Source organism: Physcomitrium patens, chromosome 2 (assembly GCF_059467195.1).
Source record: "Physcomitrium patens ecotype Gransden chromosome 2, ASM5946719v1, whole genome shotgun sequence".
In the NCBI taxonomy this organism is placed as follows: Eukaryota; Viridiplantae; Streptophyta; class Bryopsida; order Funariales; family Funariaceae; genus Physcomitrium; species Physcomitrium patens.
The window spans coordinates 19,787,401-19,803,927 of NC_143411.1; the positions used below are offsets into that span (position 1 = coordinate 19,787,401).

The 16,527-nt window shown below is 34.4% G+C and overlaps 2 protein-coding genes across 3 annotated transcripts; both read right to left on the minus strand.

Annotated features, from left to right (window-relative positions):
- Nucleotides 1-7,184: 7,184 nt before the first annotated feature.
- LOC112295589 (potassium channel AKT1) lies at nt 7,185-13,138 on the minus strand. 2 transcript variants are annotated; one of them, XM_024547383.3, is made up of 15 exons: nt 12,793-13,138; nt 12,232-12,447; nt 11,878-12,094; nt 11,422-11,745; nt 11,029-11,268; nt 10,764-10,862; nt 10,542-10,580; nt 10,251-10,436; nt 9,913-10,107; nt 9,666-9,741; nt 9,051-9,547; nt 8,594-8,945; nt 8,360-8,494; nt 8,159-8,249; nt 7,185-7,923 (listed from the first exon to the last, which is right to left on the minus strand). In XM_024547383.3, the coding sequence occupies exons 1-15, from the start codon at nt 12,993-12,995 to the stop codon at nt 7,920-7,922; spliced, it is 2,874 nt and encodes a 957-aa protein (XP_024403151.1). In that variant the 5' UTR covers nt 12,996-13,138; the 3' UTR covers nt 7,185-7,919. The 2 variants fall into 2 exon arrangements, with proteins under 2 accessions (XP_024403151.1, XP_073385910.1); XM_073529809.2 differs by lacking the exon at nt 7,185-7,923 and having other exon boundaries at nt 7,956-8,249.
- Nucleotides 13,012-14,510, minus strand: LOC149989780 (uncharacterized). The gene is made up of 4 exons (XM_090248444.1): nt 14,365-14,510; nt 13,577-13,805; nt 13,289-13,378; nt 13,012-13,144 (listed from the first exon to the last, which is right to left on the minus strand). Exons 1-4 carry the CDS (start codon nt 14,508-14,510, stop codon nt 13,136-13,138), a joined length of 474 nt encoding a protein of 157 aa, XP_090104570.1. The 3' UTR covers nt 13,012-13,135.
- Nucleotides 14,511-16,527: the final 2,017 nt, after the last annotated feature.

A 16,527-nucleotide genomic window follows, 5' to 3' on the forward strand; every position in this document is an offset into this window, starting at 1 on the left:
CAAAATCTAAAAGATCAATTGTTATACTTTACAACAAAATCAATTACTTGGCTCAATGTTTAAAAATCAAGTAAGTTGTATATCAATTTCTTTTATCTCATATCGTAATTCATAGAAAAATTAGCTAATAAATGTAATATCATTCTATTTAATATTAGTTAAAAATTTTCAAATTTTTTATGCATATAATATTATCAATTGATTGCCTTATAAGTTAAAAATCTTATTGGTTGCAATATGAATTGTATCATATTCTCCATATATATATCAAAATTTTGCTAAAAATATTTTCAAATTATCCAATATTGAATCATGTTATTTAAGAAAAGATAGAAACCATGATAATGTAGAACCTAAAAAAAATGTATCAATGAACCTAACTTGTGATCGTGAAGTTGAATAGCTTAAGATTTGAAATTCAATCACCAATTATACTTGATTAATGAATCTTCAAAATTTTAATCTTATACCATCAAACTTCTTTAATAATGCAACTCTTGGTTTTTTAACACTTAAAGAATATTCTACTATAAGAAAAATAATATGATTCAGTGTAGATATTGAAGCAACTCCAATCATCTTTATATTTTCACTTATCAATCTTGTTGTTCTTTATGGTGGCAAATTATGTTGATACATTATGTGAGTATAAAATTCACTCTTTATTTCAATTACAAGTTGGCCTCAATTAAGAGTTTCTTGTAATGGGTGGTATAAAGCGGAAATAGCAAGAATAAGAATAAAAGAAACAAAATACAAAACAAGTGGAAAAGTGAAATCAAGCAATTATACACTATAAAACTAGTCATAGCCTATTCATTGAGTTTTTATCCAATAAAAAATAAAAAGCAAAAAAATAAAAATATATTTTTAGAAATTTATTTATTTTAATCTTTTCAATGATATAAGAAACATGGAAAACCAAGTTACTATGAGCAAGTAATGAACGTTTGAAAAATAATAAGTAAATAAATAAATAATTAAATAAATAATTTTTATCTCAAAGATAACTTACTTAAGAAATCAGGAATTTGAGCCTCACCAAGGCTCACAAGTAGTGTATATGGATTCTAAAGAAGCTTCGAGGCCTTAGTCTTATCTTCCTAACTACCTTCAAGGTACTACAACCCATATGGGACTTGTGCACCTTTCTTCTTACAATGACTACATTAACTGTTGGTCCTTCTACTTTCTATTAGTAAAACCAATAATTTTGCTTTTTGACTTCACTATGGTGTTTAAAAATACCGAATTAGCTTGGAAATTTAATGTGGCCTTCAAATCTCACTCCATTTCTTCATAATGGCTTCCAAAGTGGTAAAACTCATTTTTATTGAAGTCTTAAAAATTGCTCTAAAAATTCTTAAAAATTTCTAAATATATTCTAAATTTTTTTATAATATTTTTATAATATTAAAATCAATTTGAAGCTATACTTTCTTATCTTGATGATTTTTTATAGTAATAAATTTAATTTAAATCTACTATAAATCCTACTTTCTATATAAATAACTAAAAAGATAAGAGGTTCTTTCTCATGCTTCTTCTAATTACTAACCAATATTTATAGTTTTTTTTATAAATAATACATATAGATAAAAGCTCAATATAGATATTGATTTTAATAAATAATATTTAATACTCAACAATAAATAAAAATCCTAAATCAATTAAAATAATTTCTTCTAAGACTTATTAAGACTCCATTTCTTCTCCTTTAATACTATTCTCCTTCATTTCATATCTTCTAAGCATATCTTTACCTAAAAATTATAATTTTAGCATCTATATGCATTATTTTGTCCTAAAATAATTAGTGAGTCAAATTGATGACTCACACATTGCATGGATCAACTTCTTCAATTACTCTTATATTTGTAATATTATAGTCTTTATTTCAAAAAGCATTGCTATAATAACATTAGAAAAAAGAAGATTTCTAATATTTCCTAAGACAAGTAGATAAGAGGACTTGAGAACAAAAAAAAATGCTTAAAATAATATCAGTTTAAAAAAAGATAATTTATAATTTTTAATATGCTTATATCTTATTAAAAAAAATCCACTCTTAATAAAAAAAAGACAAAGCTTTGATATTACAAGCATTATCTTGTCAATCTATTAAGGATAAGTACTCAATAAAGGCAAATAAAAGAATAATACTTTTTTCATTGAAAGATGATAAAATAAAAATAAATAAATATATTTATTTAAAAAAAAATGGTTATTTTCAAAAGACAAGAAAATTAAAGATCCTTGAAACTAGACTAAAAACAAGAAAGTAATTGATAAAAGTGAAGAAGGCTTCACTTATATATATATATATATATATATATATATAATCTTATTAATATTTATATAGCAACATTCTATAGAATCTCTAATACATTCTAAATTTATAAAATAGATGCCTTAATTTATAAGATAAGTTTTTTATATATGCATCACATAGTTAGCTTGTATTTTAAGCTATTAACTTGTGCAATACGTGGCTAACTTATTGGCCAAATATTCAACCTATCAATTACCTATAGATATGTATAAATGTGAAATTGCATCCATAAAACTTTTAGAAAGCTTTTTTACAAGATATCATTTAATTAATTTATTTTTATATATTTATATCTATTCATATAATCTAGATAATTATTACTATAAATATATATATATATATATATATATATGATAAGAGGTTAGATTGATATAATTTTTAAAATTCTATTTATAGAAATATATGATGATTCATATTTCTAACCTTGAAAAAATATGATTTTTGCTTGACAACACAAAGACTAACTCCTCTAAAGATAATATGATAGAAGATCCATAATTAAATGATAAGAAAAGACAATTATTATATATCTTGAATGTGTCAATTAAGTTAGGAGTTTTAGAAAAACTTACAACTTTTAATCATCTTCAATAGATGTGGAATACTCTCAAGTTTATATTCAAGATTACTTTTGATAGTTGCGAATTTGAGCTTCAAAATAGATTAGTTTAGATCACTATAAATGAAAATAAGTCATTTAAGTAATAATTCATTGAAATCTATGATATCAACGGAAAACAAGTAGCAATAGGACTCACACTATTAGATGATGATCTAATTCAAATTATCATGAAAGTTGTATCTAATTGTTATTATCATATTATGCAATACTATACCACTACAAAAAAAGTTTCCTACCTTAGATCAACTTCAAGCCAACTTAATGCTTAAAAAAAATAAAAGATAAGTTAGATCATCTAAATCAGCTTTCAATCTAGAAGTACTATATTTTTAAGTAAACAAATACAATAGTCAACCTATGAAGCAACATACTTGAATAACTTAGCAGATGGCAAGATCCAAATTTTTTGAAACATAAGAAACTAGATCTTACAATTATTGTACAGAAATGAATCATTGAATTCAAATATGTCTCAAGTATCTTTTTGACATTTGCAAGTTAGAAGCATACCACAAATTATGCTATAACAAAAGAAGGCTCAAGCACATATAGTAGAGAACAAGAAACAAACTTGGTACCATAATGAAGATCTAACAAATTAATACATTGATATTGCTAAAATAAAAGAAAGAACTATGTTTGAAGTAACTCTTATAGTACTTGACATAAAAGAAGAAGATTCTAGATGGTATTATAATACAAGAGCTACCGTGTATGTTTTTGGAAAAAAAACAAACTTTGCTAGTTTAGATAATACTTTCAAAAGAACTATTAAAATAATAAATACCTATATACATTCTATTATTGGAAGAGATATTATAAACTTTTAAATAGCTATTAACATAATAAAAAAAATACTTAAAGTTTTGTGTATCTTTAGAATATAAAAAAAATTATTTTATATTGGACCACTCATTTATTGTAAATACACTATCTATTTTGATGCCTCCAAATGCATATTATTTTAGAAGAATTTATAGAAGCCAGTAGCTAAAGAGATTAGAAATTTTAAAAAAAGATTATATTAATTGATTACAAAAGACAACTCTTTTAAAATCAATCTCACAATGTCATCTTTAAAATACTTAGCTTGGACATGGCACCATTACATGGCATACTTGAAAAACCAAAGCTTATACATGCTTTCAATAAGATTAACTACAAGAATTTTGTATATCCTAGTAATTACAAAATTTTATCCATCATGTCAATTTGAGAAGCAAGGAACAATTTCTATTGAAAAGCTTTACTAGAACTACAAAGATTCTTGTACTCTTACATATCAACTTAGCCAAGCCTATGCCATTACCATCTCTAGATGGTTTTGAATATTTTATGGTCATTGTAGATGATTACCATATGATGGTATGAATGCACTTTCTTTGAAAGAAATTTGATGTGCCAAAATAAATAAATAAATTTATTAGACTTATTAAAAAATAAACAATAATTAAGGTCAAATATTTGTGCTTTGATAATATAAGAATTTTTTTCAATGATATAATGGACACATTTTTCACCAACAACAAAATCCAAAGAAAACTCACAAATACCAAATTACCTTCTTAAAATGAGGTTGTAGAGAAGATAAATTGCATAGTAATCAAGAAAACTTGCTCCATCGCAATTCATAGAAGAATTCCAAAATCTCTTTAGAGTGATGCAATAAATATAGTTGTTTTTTTGATGAACCAATCTCCAACACTTGCTAATCCAAACTTCATGACATCTTATCAACATTTCAAAAGAAACAAGCTATCAATCAATCATGTAAAAGTTTATGGTTCATTCAATCATACAAGTTAATACTAGTTGGATACAATTAAAAAAACTAAAGAATATAAATGTTAGGTTCCAAATTGTCATAATTTGATAATTTTTAAAAATATCAAGTTTGAAAAAACAATAGCTATGGCAAGGAATCACTTGGAACACCTTTATTGAGCAATTGATTCCTTCAAAGCCAATAGGTCCTTCAATATTAGGCATAGTATCATCAAATAAAAAAATGATAATTCAGCCAATACATTAGTTCCACCAAATACAAAAAGTCACTCAAAGCCATTATCACCAAAAGAATCAATTTATTTTATCTATAATCAATGCACTCATTTATTTTTTCTACAAGAGTGTCAATTATTCAATCGGCTCAAAGATAATTATATAGGATATATTAACTATACTTTCAAATTTAACTTAGTTAGATATGATTTTTTTTTTGGTCTCATTGAGGAATCCATTACAATTGCTAATCCTTCATCTTATTTTCAAGCAATGAAGTCTATTACACGGCAAGCTACTATTTAGCTTGAAAAAATTTCTATCACTCAAAACAAAACTTGAAAGTTAGTAGATCTTTCTACAAGATTACACCTTATAACAACTTGATGGATTTTTAAAACAAAACTTGGTTTTAATGGTAAGCCAACAAAGCTCAAGGTACAATTAGTAATTTGTCGTTTTTAACAATAAGAAAGAATCAACTATTTTGAAGTTTTTGCCTTTATTTTTAAATAGAATAAGATCAAAATAATACTCATATTGGCAACTAAAACAAATTAGGAGATGATTTATTTCAATGTAAAAATTGCCTTTCCAAAGGCGATTTTCATGAACCAATCGATATGGTTTAGTCAAAGAGCTTAGTCCAACCTCATATAATTTATAAAGTATGCCTGTTACAAAAATCTCTATATGAATTGAAGCAATCTCCCTATGCGTGGTTTGAAAAAATTGATATATTTCTATTCAATCATAGCATCGATCATACAAAAACAGATTATAATTTGTATTATCAACAAAACAATGATGGTATTATAATTCTCATTTTCTATTTAAATAACTTACTTCTTATAAATAGTAATACTTTTCAAATTAGGTGGCTAAAGATGCAACTAATAGAAAAATTTAATATGTCCAACTTGAGCAAGTTCTAGTTCTATTTGAGTGTTGAGTTTATATCCACCAATAAGGATCTCTTCTTGATACATTGAGCTTATGCAAAAAATATATTTACTAAATTTGATATATTTGATAATAATTTAGTTTTTATACCAACATTTAAAAGATTAAAACTAAAGAAGGGAGAAGAATTAACACGTATAAATATAACATATTATTAAAAATTAGTCTGTAAAATGATCTACTTGTTAAATTATAGACCAAATTTAATGTATGTTATAGGATTCTTGAATTGATTTATACATTTATAGAAATAAGCATATCTTCAAGTTGTCAAACATATACTAAGATACATAAAAGATACATTGAACTTTTGAATCTTATATCAAAAAACATAGAATACAAAAGTTCAAAGATATATAGGTATTGATTGGAAAAATAATGACAATGACAAAAAATCACTTATATCATATGTATTCAAATTAATTAAAAGATCTATTTCTTGGGCATCAAAAAAACAAGTAATAGTAGCAACATCATCTATAGATGTGAAAACAAAAGAAATTGTAGAAGACATCAAAGAGACAATGTGGTTAAAGACACTTTTGCAAAGAATTGAAGTAAGAAAAATCAAACCAATTTCTATTTTTTGTGATAACCAAAATATAGTCAAATTTGCTAAAAATTCCATCTATCATTCATGATCTAAATACATTAAAGTGTCGTATTATTTCATTTGTAAAAATATCCTCACTAAAATAGTCGAATTATTTTATATATCAATTGTTGATATAATGACTAAGCCAGTAGGTCAAGGGAAGTTCAAAAAATTTAGAGAAGAACTAAATATTTGCAATCTTACAACCATGTATGGTCACTAAGGTTTGGCATAGTACAAAGATTGACCCTTGTAATTGAAGCAAGTAAAGAACTCCAAATTTGAAGATCCACCCAAAGAATACTCATGAGCAATAAAAGTAGAAAAAACTAATTAAGTTCTCATAGAAGGAAAGAAAGACAAGAAATCTCATTGTTTAATCCATCAATTAGACTTACTTGATTTTCTACAATAGTTCCTAAATACCCAAGGTGATCTAGTTTCACAAATTCCAAGCCCTACCACTAAAGAGTAGAAACAACAAAATCTATTCAAATCTTGTTAACACACTCCAATTGCCACAATAACAATGAAAAAGATAGATTGTTCAACTTTGGCCACAAGACATGCTTCACAATAGAATCTAAAACTAGAGAAAGTAACATAAAACTAAAATCAAAATTAAATGAAGTAATCTAAATTTTGACATCTTCTACTACTATGCCTCTAATAGAAGAATTGAGTTGCCATTGTCTCAAATAATACAAAACACAAAGATTAATACATTGGCTTGAGGTTGTTTGCTCTTTAGATATATAATCTTGACCAATTAGACCAATTATCAAGATAAAGAGGGGTGTTAGTGTAAATCTAAAAGTTACCTAAAATTGCCTAAAACTGCCTATCTTACTATAGTAGAAGGCTAATGATAGTAATTCGAGGATAAGATTCTAATTGATAGTTACCACTCCATATGAAGGTGAAAGTAATTGTTCACGATGACATCATGTGAACATATATACCTTACTGTTGAAGAGAAATAATGCACTAGTTGCATATTGTCATTTTTTCAATATGAGGTCATACATTTGAAGTTCTTTGTACAGTTACAACCACCATGTCCATTCTGAATCCTAAGATGCAGAGCCTGCATCTTTCCCCACCTCCATTGCTTGATTATTCAACAGAATGGACTGCACCAACTCTTGTTCTGCGTGGTGGTAGAGCTCTTATTGTCATGTTGAGAATTTCCTCCGTTTTCGACTGCTTCAACTTGTTTGCACTAATTCCTTTCGAAAGAAACCCTATCATGAAGTTCATTCTGCTCAAACTTCGCTACAAGCCATAGAATAAATATAGATCGCAGTGATTGTTTTGTCACCATCTTGTGAAGATCACCTCAGTTGTTGAGGAATAGGAATGACTGGACGTTTTTTTTTCTGCCGTGCTCCGTACAATTAATAATATCATCTGCAAATCGTCAAGTTGGTGTAGAAATGTGATGCTTGAGCAACGGAGTCATAACTGTGATATTGATCATTGGAATCATGGAAAATAATTATAACAATTCGTGGGCTTATATGTTTATGCGTTCAAGGAGGAATACGGCCGCAGATATCGTTAATTAAAACCACTTTCTGTGGGAGTTGTTGGTAATCTTGTGATATCCTGAGTCAGGTCCTAATCTATTCAAAGTTACACTTACTCCTGATCGTCTTTTTGAATTCGATGTTTGTCTTGAGATAAAGCTGTAACTACTGCTTGCAACCTTGCTCTGAGATCATCCGTGTCAATCCCTGTTGGACAAAAGAATTTATTTAGACCGTACATTCCTCAACAACATGAAACCATAGCAACAAAAACACGAAAACTGGTTTACTTACAACAAAAGAATGAGGAAATGCACCTTGGGGAGCACTCCCGACATCTTCTGAATCGTCAATGACATACAAGTGGTCGTCATCCCGAATAGCACCTATGTCATTGATTTCTGCCCCCTCTTTACTCAACACTTTCGTAGGACGATTATTGAATTTTTCGACTGCAATTTAGATGCCTCCAACAAATCAGCTTAGTTTCTAAACTAGAGACCTGAAAGAGAAAGTTTGGCACATGACGAGAAAAGAAAAGAATCCCTTACTCGCAATTTTGAGCAGAGCTTCGATGGATTTAGGCAGCAAAATGACCTTTCCAACCCCCGTCACTCCCGTTTTCCTAGGATGATAAGGATGAAGGATTACGCGAAGACGAACCACCTTGGCGGCGCCAGCTGACGAATTAGTCGAGAAAGTGTTTCGCTTTTCAAGCCGTTGAATGCCCGAGCCTTGAAGGTTTTGCTTTCGGTTTTGAATTTCACTTCGTTTCCGGTCTAAGGCTTTTTGGCTTCGCATAGTCATTAGGCGGCCCCTGGCGGATTGCTTCCGCATCAATGAGTGTATTGTTCGTTCCCCGGGAGCTCCTCCACTTGGACCAGGCAGACTTGTTTCATCAACCTACACTCAAAAGGAAATTTTGAAAAATGAAGAGTCACCGTTCCTCGTTCCAAAAATCACAAATTCATGAGGAGATTCTAATATGAAGAAGACGGTATGAGGTACCTGGAATTCAACAGTGGAGCTTCCCTTCATGGAAAGTTTCTTCTGGGTGGCATTGGATGTTGAATCTTTGGGAGTAGTGGAGCTGTATGATTCGAGGCGGATCGGTTGTGCCTTCAGAAAAGAAACCATTTCTGGGTGGTTTGGACAAATCTCGGCTAGCTTGCACGCTGAAAGGGTGGCTTCATCACCGGGCTTGAAGTGGGCGTCGGCTCCGCGGGATACCAAAAACTTAACCATGTCCATGTTACCATCTATAACGGCAACATGGAGTGCGGTTTGCCCGACTGCGTGTCCTTCAGATTCGCTTACCGTATTTATGTCAGCTCCATGTTTTAAGTAGTCGTCAATGAGGTCTTTGTTACTGTCGAGGACAGCTTGCCCGAGGTATATCCCCATGTCCGCATTACCCAAGGTTGCCCCGTTCTCTGTCAAGACCTTCACAGTGCTGGTGTCCCGAGCGATAAGGGCCTCGAGGAGAGGAACTTTCCCATGCGCGTCTACATCCATGCAGATAGCACTTAAATATCAAATAAAAAGGGAACCACACATGATATAAGCGGTAGACATGATCATGACTAGTACCGTAACAAAAAGATGAAATGTGACTGAATATACCAGCCTTGTTTGGGTCAGCTCCGTGTTCTAGCAGGAGCTTTACGCACTCCTCGTAACCTTTTGAAGCTGCAATGACCTAGTCGCATTCCCCGAAGAGATGAGAAATGATACTGGACATGAAAGTAATACGATTTAAAGCGATCAACTCAAGGATGTAGTCCGTTATCTGTAAACTTGTGGGGTAGGATGAGTAAGGGAAACACTGAGGTGTAAGGGTGTAACCAGGGTGGAGTTCGGAAGGCCATACCAGAGCTGTTCGACCGTGATAATCTGGTTTGTCCACCTCTGCACCTTTGCTTAACAGCTGCTGTAGAAACCCCACGTTGCCTCCGGCAGCTACCGCACATAGGCTTGGCTCTGACATCTCGCTGTCTTCAGCAAGGAGAGTCTCAATCTCTGACGAAAGCTCTTCGAATCGGGGGTCATTTGCTTCCCGCAGCCGCTGCACACAAAAAGACAGATGGCGGTTTTGAGGTGTGCATCCACTAGAAACGTAACGTACCAAATCCTTGCTTAAAGATTGACTATCCCTATGACGTTGTGAAAAGAAATAAGATGAGCCAAGATTTGAAATGAAGATTGAACCTGCAAGAGATTGTCAACAATCCTCTGACCATCTTCCTTGTATTGTTGCACGATGTTCATGAACACAATACGGTCCAGTCGCAAGAGCTGGGACAATTTTTGACTTCGTATAGTGAAAGGTTGCGGCATATAACAAATCACACCAATCTCCCCAATAACGTCGGTTGCGTAGACCGTCGTTAAAAGCTGCCACAAACGTGTCAAGTTTTAGAAAATACAAAAACGAGCTTCATGACCACCGTCTACAGAAAATATTTATATCAAAAAAACCATACAAGGTTTAGTACATACTTGCTCTGGCCCACCCTGATCTCCTCGAATGAACACATTCTGAAACCAGTCAATCACACATGTTGTTAACTTCTGTTTGTTTCATGAAATCACAAGTAACATCAAGAAAAACAGCCCATGAACAGAAGGGGGAAAAGAGAAAAACGAAGAGAAGTTATCAATCTGTCAAAAAACAATATCTCTCCAACCTGAATGGTCGTGGATAGGGAATATTCAACTTACCGCGGAACCGTTCACAACAATGTAGAACTCGGAGGGGGCCTCATCAACCAGAATGATTTCTTCGCCAGGAGGGAAGAACTCGACCTTCATCTCTGACACCTTCGTTCAATACCATGCAGAGAAATTTCGTTGGATTTAAAGCCAATGAAAATAATTATCTGGTAATAAGATGGATGCACAGAAACGTCCTTGTTTGATCACTCTCAGACCTCCATGTTCACCAGCACAAAAAAGCGTAGAGACAGAGAAAGCAGAGAAGAAGCACCAGCTGGGCACGAAAATTGTAGGAAGTGCCCTGGAAGAGGTAGACTTGCTCCACGGTGTCGAAGAACAGAAACTGCGCAACAGATGAGCGGATAGCCTTTGGAAGGGTGGCTATGATCGCTTGGTGCCGCAGGTTCTCTGTCTTGAACTTGACCTGCAAGTGGGAGATGATTTTCTCGTGAAGCTTTGGTGGCAATCCGTTCCTCGTTGAGAACTCCACCAAATGTTGCACCGAGTCACGCTGGCCCCAAACCCAATCACATCATTAAAACCTGACCGAGCCGAGTTCCATGCACTATAACCCGCAAGAAATCTTAATTGAAGAATTTCATGCAGCTCTCGGGGATGGAAATAAATAAATAAAAAAGAACACAGGGAAGGAAGAGAGGCTCACATAGTGTCGTGTTCGTGAGGTAAGACGAGTGATGAGATTGGTCATGTTTCCGATGATATATGATGTCAACGCCAGGTTCAACAACATGTAAATGCTGGCGAAGATCATTTCACTGCGGTTGATGGGGTGCAAATCGCCATATCCTAAAGTTGTCAGTGTGGTCATGGACCAGTAAACACTCGTCACATACCGCGCCCACAGTGATTCCTCTTCAAAATTCGGAAGCATGGCTCCCAGCCACGTCTCGTCCTCTTTGCTTTTGGGATGCCGGGCAGCTAACAGGTAAAACGAGCAGGCCGCAAAATGGCAAACAAACACTGTCACCTGTGGCGTCGCAAAAATTTCCTCGTCAAAATGCAGAAGCTGAATCGATATTGAGCAACCGAATATGATTTAAGACTTGACAACGAGGAATAAAGGATCATTACGACAGGAATGTTAACACAGCTGACATACCAAGAAAAGTTTGAAGCATCGAGTCCAGAAGTAACTAAATTTCACATTCTTCTCCACCCTAGCAAACAAGGCACTAACGCGCCTTAATCGCCAGAGGCGCAACAAGTTGACCAAACTGGACGCAAATCCTGTATAGTATTTTCCAGTAAATATCGCTACCACTGCGGCCAATGGAACAGTCGACAAAACATCCAGAATGAACCATGTTCTCAAATACCTGTAAATTGCAATGCGGTAATGAGAAGTGTAAATACTTGAGAAAACAAAGCAAACAAAACAGAAGCACAGCTTGCTACCCAAGCAGACAAGGTAAACGTACGTAAACGATGAGACTCAACGATCTAAGAATACTACCGGAAGGAAATCCTCCTCAAGCTGCATTCCATCAGGAATGTTGAATTGTCCCGATATGCGACGAAGAAGGTCAAAACGATGTCAATTAAGAAGAAAAAGTTGACGACATTGTCGACCGCTAACAGAGCGCCGCGAGGGTTGTGCACAAACCCAAACTCGAACGGAGCCACCCATGAGGAGTAGAACACCAGAATTATCAAAATTCCCTGCCAGTACCTGTCCACACTTGCAACGCTTAGAATCCACAGCCTTAATGCGAAACTGGCCGCATATCCCAATGGCAACAACCCCACGCTCTGTTGCAGATTCTTAGCATCACGGCATGATGCTGAGAATGCTGCACATTTTCACGGATCCCACAATCTCAACCATAGTACTCCATAGCCACAGTACATTCTACACTCTCTGATGTACTGTTTGGTGAGCAATCATCTCCCAAGTAGGATAAGAACTTTCGATCCAACATTCCTTTCTACGAATTTCCCCCAGTGGAGGAATTTCTTTCGTCGGGGGCAGAAATCGAGAAAAACTTCATGGTGGGGACAAAAAGAATGATGGTACATGTATTTTTTGTTGTAAGGATGAATCACGTATTTCTTCGAAATCAGATCTTTGGAGCTCTGGTTGGATCCAAGAGCCGGCAACATTCCACTGCTGTACGCATGGCTGAAGATGCTTGGCGTGGAGCCCTTGCGAAGATGGCTTTGCTTCACCGGCCCCACAGCTCGAAGAACCCTCGCAGTCAAGTCTCCCACCTTTCCCATGATCCTCCAATGGCCACAATGGCCACAATTATCTACACAATGGCAGATACCTCTTGATAGGTGCTCATTTCTCAACGGAGCTTATCGAACTCTCCCAAAACTAGGTCATCGACGATGGTCCTCCAAGGATTGCAACAGTTTCATGCACCCTAAAACACGGCATCCAATCGACCAAATGAGCGCGAAGAACATGCCCAGATTCAAGAATCCCAGAACAAAGTTACTAAGGGCTCCCCTAGCCAGAAATGAAAATCTTTTGATTTAGAAAAAAGTTGGAAATTGGCTGCACTTACATGGTTACCTATCATTCTTCGATCCGAAAACTGCGAACTCCAACCCATCTTGATCACAGCTTGAACCGTGTTGATTGTCAGCATCAAGACCTGCTCTCACATGCCAGGAGCTGAAGTTCTCTCTCCTGAAAAGTTTGAAATGGTCGAATCCAATGGAAAGATCTAATAACGTCGACGAGACAAGCCCGAACACCGAAAAAGCTGAAATGCATACATTTCATTCCAATCCAGGCTCATGTCATATGATCGGCGGCTATTGTAACTGCCAAGAGGACTTATACTTCTTACAGGTATAATTCGAAGTGATTCACCACAAGTCGACCACAAAGTGACCATGCACGGAGAATTTCCGCTGAGGGAGATTGAACAGCACAATTCACTAATTATCAGCTTTGAATGCTCTTCGTCTACTACCACCACCTTAGCAACACCTTCGTTTGACAAACTACATCCTGCCTGAGAGCTTCCGTCATTGGCAACCTGGCAATCAAAGACATAACTCCTGTTCGAAACTTGTCTGGGTCACACATGGATTTTATGCATATTTCCCGAATGAATAATAACATCATGCAGTTCGAGATGGCTGGAACAAGTCTTCATGGGAGTCTGTGGCCGGGGAGGATAAAACATACCCTCAGGAAGCAGCCTGAGGCAGGACCGACTATGCAGAATCTTGGAAAGCACCTTGAAAGGAGCCTGATTGAAAAACAGCGAACTGTTTCCTCTCTAAAATCGAAGATGCTCCCGAATTATGGAGAATTTCGACAAACAAACAGAAATAAAAAAGTGTAGTCCCGTATCTTGACACACCAGTTGACACGTCAGTTGGTGTGTCAAGCTTTCAGCAACTGATGCAATGGTGGCGCCGGCAGAGAACACGAATAGCCAAGATTCCTCCACAGATATCGGTTCAGGAGTCTACAGCCCAATGATTTATCTTGATTATTGTCGTTGTTTCTTCTACAAATAGAAAGTATTGAGAAACTTAACCCCACGCGTCTTCCGATATTAAAACAGGTCTGAACGGCACCCAAACAGTTTTTGTGCCACTCGGTCACCCAGTAATTTCAACCGACCTCACTGCAGCATCTCCCGTGCGCAGGTACAGCGGACTTGGAAAGTTGAGACAACCAAGGAGTGAAAGGGAATGTGTGCTGATCGGTAGTAGGAAGGGGAACATGGCAACGATAATTGAAGAGATGGCACGGCGAACGAAGCGCATGATCGAATGTCACGGAATAATCGGAGCTTGAGGATTTCCCGGACCCAGTCGTCGCCTGTCTAGTGGACCGGGCGAGGAATTGGTTTCTTATTTTTCCATCCGCAACTTTTTTTCCCGTGTGGTGCAGTCACGGATCTCGCAGCCTAAAATGAGATGAGTATGTTCATCGCCACCGTGCACCGATCGTAGCCCATCCGCAGCATGGCCTGGTCAGTTCGTCGCCTGTCAATTTTGTCGATGCTTCGATTCCCCGCAGATTCAGGACTGCTTCGAAAGGCTGTGAAATCGCTCACCTACTCCCAAACTCATTCCAATCCTTCCGCATCGCATCGCATCGTATCGCACCGACCCTTTCAACCCCGCATGTCGATCTGCGTGCGACCCGTCGCCGCGCCTGCAGGTCCCGCTCGCCCACAGATCTAGACATTGCCGACGATCCCACACCATCGCCGTCGCCGTGTTGACAGCCACTAGATTCTTCCTCACACGAGCTCAAGATTCGCCTTTGAGTTGATCTCCAAGAATTCCATGTAGGATCCGTTTTTTCTTTAGCATTGTCATTACACATAGATGTTGAATTGGACTTCAAGTTGGTGTTAAAATGTTGTTACTATTCTATTCAATTGTGTGACTTTCCATACTAGATCAATTTGGTTTCTTGTTTCACTGAATGTGAGTATTTAGTAGTAATGATTTATGTTAAATTTAAAGTGAGTATTTCTATAGCTTTGATTTTCTTATATTGAGGTTACTTATGTATGAATATGTACAATGTTTGTAATGAAACCAACCATATGAAAATCAATCTAGAAAGAGAATATTACATAAAATAAGAGTCTCAAATTAGAATGTATAGAATGATATTTTCAAATACAATATAAAGGTATTAATTCATTCAATTCTATTATGCTATCTTTATATTAAACATTACCATGATAAAGGTAGCATAATAGAATTGAATGAATCAACTTTGATTAATGCCACTTTTTAGTTACCTATAATGTCCATCACTATAATCACCTTCTATCATCCGTGTTTGATAATCATTCTTTGGCAATTGAACTCTATACTAGAAACAATCACAAAAAAAATTACCTATGGTAGGTTTTTACAATTATTTGTGTAGAAGTGCAAGGAAAAAAAGTCAGATTGTCAAAAGTGTGGATTTGTCATTGGTTGCATTTTTTATGCATATTCTACTTCTAAAGAATGGTACTAACTTCAAATATTGTTTAATTGTATAAAAGGTGTCATATCCTTCAAGAGCTTACATATTCTCAATGGCACTATACATAATAGTTTCAAAAATATACATCTAATGATGAAAATAATAAAAGATGATAATATATGGTAACAAGTTTTGGAAGAAGTAAATGTTGTGGGAAACAAGCAAGCAACTATAAGACATGTTTACCTTTGTAGTATTATTTTGTGAAGTGAAAAATATGGGGGACATGTAGAATAAGTACTAGAAGAATCTTAGTGTCAATATTAAAACAATAACAAACAAAGACTTAGAAAGCTCTAAAATTTAGGTTACAATATTGTATTATGTGAAAATTAGTTTACAAATGTAGCAAGCATCTGGTTGTAGAAGGATATGATCTTATCTTGAAGTTGGATTTACAACCCAAAAAAATGATATATAAGGTGGTTTGTTAACCATGTTGATAATTTTAAAACAATCTAAATATTCTTATCATATTATATTTAACTTTGAATAAACCTTAAGCAATCATAAAAGATAATATTAATTAAATCTTAAAAAATAAAAGAAAAGAAACCTTAAAAAAGTTCTAAAGAAATTACAAAGAAAATCTAAAGAAATTATAAAAAAAATCTAAATAAACCTTGATTGATTTTTAATCAAATCTTAATTGAATCCTAATCAATCTTAATCAAGTCTCAAGTAAATTGTAATAAATCTTAATCAAATCTTAAGTTAATATGACAAAATAATTCTAATATTAATAACTATTACATTAATTATTGATCTTGATTCAAACTTTCTATACAA

What these genes read in the sequence shown, in the direction of transcription:
- LOC112295589 (XM_024547383.3), bottom strand. Translation starts at nt 12,995, where the DNA reads ATGGGAAAGGTGGGAGACTTGACTGCGAGGGTTCTTCGAGCTGTGGGG. An exon ending in TTGTTGTGAACGGTTCCGCG is followed by an intron (nt 10,581 to 10,763) that starts GTAAGTTGAATA and finishes GACTGGTTTCAG; the next exon opens with AATGTGTTCATTCGAGGAGA. An exon ending in ATCACGGTCGAACAGCTCTG is followed by an intron (nt 9,742 to 9,912) that starts GTATGGCCTTCC and finishes GAATGCGACTAG; the next exon opens with GTCATTGCAGCTTCAAAAGG.
- LOC149989780 (XM_090248444.1), bottom strand. Translation starts at nt 14,510, where the DNA reads ATGCGCTTCGTTCGCCGTGCCATCTCTTCAATTATCGTTGCCATGTTC. An exon ending in ACGGGAGATGCTGCAGTGAG is followed by an intron (nt 13,806 to 14,364) that starts GTCGGTTGAAAT and finishes TGTGTGACCCAG; the next exon opens with ACAAGTTTCGAACAGGAGTT. An exon ending in AATCACTTCGAATTATACCT is followed by an intron (nt 13,379 to 13,576) that starts GTAAGAAGTATA and finishes ATGTGAGAGCAG; the next exon opens with GTCTTGATGCTGACAATCAA.